The sequence below is a fragment of the Silene latifolia genome, chromosome 3 (assembly GCF_048544455.1).
Source record: "Silene latifolia isolate original U9 population chromosome 3, ASM4854445v1, whole genome shotgun sequence".
NCBI classification, from domain to species: domain Eukaryota; kingdom Viridiplantae; phylum Streptophyta; class Magnoliopsida; order Caryophyllales; family Caryophyllaceae; genus Silene; species Silene latifolia.
In genome coordinates, this window is record NC_133528.1 from 131,064,734 (window position 1) to 131,070,733 (window position 6,000).

At 38.9% G+C, this 6,000-nt stretch overlaps 1 protein-coding gene across 1 annotated transcript; it reads right to left on the reverse strand.

The window, feature by feature from the left end:
• Positions 1-3,201: 3,201 nt before the first annotated feature.
• LOC141649696 (uncharacterized) lies at positions 3,202-5,072 on the reverse strand. The gene is made up of 4 exons (XM_074458379.1): positions 4,964-5,072; positions 4,365-4,870; positions 3,982-4,248; positions 3,202-3,801 (listed from the first exon to the last, which is right to left on the reverse strand). Exons 1-4 carry the CDS (start codon positions 5,070-5,072, stop codon positions 3,202-3,204), a joined length of 1,482 nt encoding a protein of 493 aa, XP_074314480.1.
• Between the last annotated feature and the right edge of the window lie 928 nt (positions 5,073-6,000).

The window sequence follows — 6,000 nt, forward strand, 5'->3', positions numbered from 1 at the left end:
ATTCCTTATAATACTTGACAAAACCTCAGCGCACAAAATAAAAAAATAAGGAGACAAAGGATCCCCTTGTCACAATCCTCTACTAGGGCGAATTTGAGCTGAATTCACCCCATTCACCAGCACCGAATATTTATGATATGATTTTGGATACGATTTAGTTGGAGATGTGTTCGAGATATACTGACGCGTATTGCAGTAGTTAGGATGAAATAAAACTAGTAAAAGATTAGATTTTATTAGTTGTTAGATAGATTAATTAAGTTTATTATTGTTAGATTCTTTTTAGTTAAGTTAGGAGTCTTGCTGGTTAAGGAGGCGAGTACTTTTTAAAGGTTGTTTGTATGCTATTTATTATTCAGATTTTTATGAAATAAAAAGAAACGTTAAATGTTTACATAAACTGGTTGTTTGTTTCATAATTTCGAGAAGGTAATTCAAAATTTACGAGTTAGATTGAATAGGTCTTCAATCTAATTCACTAAACCATACGAAATAGGTCTTTCATAGGGTTATACCCCTTTGTTTTCGTTGTTTCATTGTTGTTCATTTGTCACGTTTCTCACGTGACTCTCTTAAGTCGTTAAAAGTTCGTTACTAGCTTCCGCATTTGTATCATATGGTATCAGAGTTTCGGCGCTTGATTTCCCTAAATCTAGACGGTCCTAGGCGTGTCAAAGCCAAGTTGTTAGTTGAATTTCTGATTGCGATTGGAGTTCAAGGGTTAAACTCGAACATGTAGTTCGAGGGTTAATCGGTTTTGATTACTCATCTCAGGCGCACGGTTCTAGACACATAAAAAAAATATTACTATTCACATGTTACTATTTATCCGGGGAAAAAAAAAGAAGAAACCATGTCAGGAGTGTTCTCATTGAAAATAGTTGTGAGGAGAAGGTTAAGTTTGATCCAACATTGCCTCCGATTTTTGATGATTATAATGATGAGGTTAATGCTGAAATTATTCTCGTGCAAGGAGGGTGGTGAGGTGGAAGGCACGAGTTGAGACGGCACAAGCTGATGTTGCATAAAGAAGGTTGAAATTAAACAAAATAAATGAGCTTGAAGTTTGCATAAAAGATGATGAATTAAAAGATGATTCGAGACCGTGTACAAATTCATCATTGTTGCTGACACACTTTTGCATCTAAACTTATGAGATTTGTATTTGATTCGGGAGGATTGAAGCTACAAGAATTGAGGCCAATTCTCTTTAAAGGGCGAGGGAATGATATGATTCTGGATACGATTTAGTCGGAGACGGGTTCGAGATATGCTGAGGTGGAATGAAATAAAACTAGTAAAATATTAGATTTTATTAGTTGTTAGATAGATTAATTAAGTTTATTATTGTTAGATTCTTTTTAGTTCAGTTAGGAGTCTTGTTGGTTAAGGAGGCGAGTACTATTTAAAGGTTGTTTGTATGCTATTTATTATTCATATTTTGATGAAATAAAAAGAAAGGTTACAGCTTTACACAAACTGGTTGTTTGTTTCATAATTTCGAGAAGGTACTTCAAAATTTTAGAGTTAGATTGAATAGGTCTTCAATCTAATTCACTAAACCATACGAAATAGGTCTTTCATAGGGTTATTTCCCTTTGTTATCGTTGTTTCATTGTTTTTTTTTGGTGAAATGTGAAATATAATATAAATGATAAAAGTGATTACATTAGTTCAGTTCACCAAGCTATGACAATGACAACCATTACAACCATACACATAAGAGCAAACAAAACCAATAAACTAGTTTGTCTGCACCCCTGTCAAGATCTTTGGAAGCTGATATTTGGAGGTAACTAACTTCTGCCTGCATCTCTGTTGTACTTCAGACTTTACTTGCTGGAGAATAAAAGAAGGAGTGAACAATTTAGATTCAAGCCTACACACATTCCGAGCATGCCACAGGTGGTACCAAAGAGCAAGGATTGCTGTGAGCATAATCTGTTTCTTCAAAAGTGATCTGCTTCTCCATCTAGCACTCCAATGCACTACATCATGCACTGGAACTGTCACACCGAGCAAGGCCATTAAGCTGTCCCAGCACTTCTTACTGTAAACACATTAATAGAGCTGATGTTGATGGTTCTCTGGACATACTAAGCAAAACTCACACAATCCATTAGTAGGTAGCCCAAATGCTTGCATTCTGTCTTTTGTAAACAACCTACCCTGTACAGCCAGCCACCCCACAAAGGAGTGTTTAGGAATATTAGATTTATTCCAAATCAATGGAAACCAGTCACACTTCACCTGCTCCCCTTGTAACCATTTGTACCCCTGTGAGGCAGAATAGTCACCAGAGGACCCAGTCCACAAGCTGTTAGTATAACCAGAATTCATAGTCTCCTTAACATGACAAATTCTTCTCCATGTCCAGCTAGTGTTACAGGTCGGTTTATAATCCATCCAATTTTGCCCTTTCATATATATGTGATTGACCCATCTAATCCATAGATGATCAGCTTTAGAGTCAATCCACCACACATATTTACCAATCATAGCCTCATTCCAAAGTTTACAATTGACTATGCCAAGCCCACCATATCTTTTAGCTTTGCAAACCTTATCCCAGGATACAGCAGGGACCCTACAGTAATGCTCACCCCCTGACCATAGATAATTTCTACAGATACTCTCAATTCTGTCAATTACAGTAGCAGGAATGACAAAGATCATGTACCAAAAAGAATGAAGCTGAGATAAGACAGATTGTACAAGGACCATTCTGCCTGCATAGCTCAACTTCTTGGCCCCCCAACCTTTGATTCTCCCAAAAATTTTCTCAACTAACCTAGTGCAATCCCCAATGGCCAACCTTTTATAGGAAATAAGCACCCCCAAGTACCTAAAAGGGAAAGTTCCAGGTTTGAAACCAGAGTAGGACAAGATGTAATCAATCTCCCCCTGAGGTATCCCATTGAAATAGATATCATATTTGTCCCTATTCATTTCCAACCCTGAAGCCCCAGAAAAAGTAGCAAAGGACCTCAGAATAATAGTGATAGACCTTCTATCTCCTCTACAAAACATTAACAAGTCATCTGCAAAGCACAAATGACTAAGCTGCAATGGTCTACACAAGGGATGAAAGTTAAAGTCCATTCTACCAGTCACATCATTTAAAATCCTACTCAAGTATTCCATACAAATTTTGAAAAGCAAGGGGGACATGGGATCCCCTTGCCTAATCCCTCTCTTCCCTTAGAAATACCCAAAAGTGTTGCCATTCAAAGAAAGTGTGAACCAAGGAGAAGACACACAAACCATGATCCAAATCACCATTCTATCAGTAAACCCTAAAGCTCTTAGCATCTGTTTAATGAACTGCCATTCAATGGAATCATACGCTTTCTTCAAATCAACTTTCATAATGCACCTAGGAGAACAAGCTTTTCTATTGTATAATCTAACTAGGTCATGGCAAATCAAAATATTATACACTATATCCCTTCCTTTAATAAAAGCACTTTGGGTGACACTCACAATACTACGAAGTATAGGAACTAGCCTATTACAGATGACTTTAGAGATAATTTTATAAACCACATTGCAGCAAGCAATGGGTCTAAAATCAGCCACTAAAATAGGTCTAGCTTTCTTGGGGACAAGGGTAAGAACTGTAGAGTTAACCTGAGTGAGTAACTGCCCAGACTGGAAAAACTCCTTAACAACAGCAATCAAATCCTCCCCCACAATATCAACATCATCTTTAAAGAACTGTGAGGTGTAACCATCTGGGCCAGGGGCTTTGTTAGCAGGAATAGAAGAAAGGGCTTGCTTTATTTCCTCAGAATTAACCTCCTGTACCAGAGCTTGACATTATTTTGCAGTAAGAACAGTCCCTTTCCTGACAGTTAGGACATGCACAGGTGTGACAGCTTTACTAGTCTCTAACAGTTGAACATAGTACTCCATAAAAGCTTCCTCAATGGCTTGGGTAGTAGAACAATTGTCCCCATTCAGATCCTGGATGCACTACACCCTATTACTCATTCTCCTAGCTTTCAAGACACTGTGAAAATAATGAGTGTTTTCATCCCCAGCTTCTATCCATTGGGCCTTAGATTTCTGAAACAAGAAACTCCTCCTAGCCTCCTCAAGCTCCCTATAACTAGCAGCAGCCTCCTTCTCAGTTTGCTGTAGTATCACATTCCTAGGGTCTGTGTGCAACTGTGTTTGGATTTTCTGAAGATACATCTTGGCTACATTGGCAGAAGTTTCAATATTACCAAACACCGCACCATTCAGCTATTTTAAACTCGACTTAAGAAGTTTCAGCTTCTTAACAAGTTGAAACATTCTATAGCCAGGAATTTGAGTACTCCAAACCCTATGGATAGTGGCAGTGAACTCAGGAGCTTTACCCCACATATTGAAATATTTGAATCCACCCTTCTCTCAGATTCATTGCTCATATTAATGGTACATGGGTAATGATCAAATAACCCCTCAGGATGGAAAATAGTAGTAGTCTCTAGGAAATGCATCAGCCACTCATCATTAACCATAACTCTATCCAATCTACTAAAGACCATAGCCACAGGCTCGTGCTTATTGTTCCAAGTAAAAAAGGCCCCTTGAGCAGGTAGGTCTAACAAACCACATTCAGCAGCACACTCTTGGAATCCTTTCAATTCAGCTACAATCACCTCTGACCCAATCCTTTCAGACATAGCCAACACATTGTTAAAATCCCCCATAGCAATCCACGGTCCATTTACAACAGAATGCATCTCCTTCAAAGATTGCCAAAGAGGAATTCTCTCAGCAATTCTATTAAAACCATAGATCACAGACATCCACCAGACTCTCCCAGTAGGAAGAAAGGTAACTTTAGCATGAATAACCTGAGCTTCACTACTCAAAACCACTACATCATAATTATTAGCATCCCACAAGATCCAAATTCTGCCCCCTGGATGAGCTGCCAAATTATTTGTTATAGCTCAGTGAGTTCCAATACCCTGGTGTATTTTATTAACAGCATTACTTCTAACTCTAGTTTCAACTAAGCCAAAAATCCCTACATTATTAGTATGTAAAAACCATCTAATATCTTTTTGCTTATTCATACTATTCATACCCCGGACATTCCAAAACCCCAAGCTACCCATTCTCCAGGTTAGATGAAGAATCTTCCATTTCCTCTTCAAGGATCCTCCTATAGTGAACAGAGTGTTCCAACACTTCCAAGAATGTCCTCCTGCCACTACCAACTGCAATCCCACCATGTCTAGTCAATTTAGTAATTATTCTAGCAGGAGTAAAGGAATGGAAGGAAGCAGGCATAGGTGTAACCAGATCACCTAACCCCTCAATCCCACCTATATTTGCTATCACAGGCATAACAGGCTGGCTAGGAGTGCGCACAACAATCTCAGTAGTCCCATGCGCCTCAGCAGGTGTAGGAGACTGCACAGGAGAGGCTTCAACCACATGAGGGACTTCAACCCTATGTGGTTTTGGCACCCATACCTTCTTCCTAACAACTGGTCTGGTCTTCTTCTTCCTGCAGTCTCTGGACAGATGCCCTAACCCATTACATTCATCACATTTAGTTGGCTTCCACTCATAATGAACAATCTGCCTATGAACCACATCCAATTCATCTGTAAACTCAATCACATCTAGCAATTCAGCAGCAATTGGTACTTCCACCATGACCCTCGCATGACCCAGAAAAGTTTTCAATTGAGTATTACTGTCAGTTCTCAGTGGTTTTCCCACAAGCCCATCAATCTTTTGAAGAGCATTCCCCCAAAATTTTAGTGGAAGACCATAGAAACGAATCCATATTGGAACCATATCCACTGCCTCCCGTACTAATTTGGTATTCGGGGTCCATTCCTTAACCACTACTGGTTTGTTCTCAAAAAACACAGGACCTGATTGTAACACTATAGGTTTCATTTCCTCAGATTTGAAACGCACCAGAAAGATGCCATTAGAATTGAAGGACATCTTATCATAATCTGTATAGCCCCAAATACGCTTAACAAA

Bases quoted from the DNA above. Each gene is read 5' to 3' on its own strand.
- LOC141649696 (XM_074458379.1), bottom strand. From the start codon at position 5,072: ATGAATAAGCAAAAAGATATTAGATGGTTTTTACATACTAATAATGTA. The intron at 4,871-4,963 runs GTATTGGAACTC...ATTATGATGTAG, and splicing joins TGTTAATAAAATACACCAGG to TGGTTTTGAGTAGTGAAGCT. The intron at 4,249-4,364 runs GTAAAGCTCCTG...AGTTTAAAATAG, and splicing joins CAAATATTTCAATATGTGGG to CTGAATGGTGCGGTGTTTGG.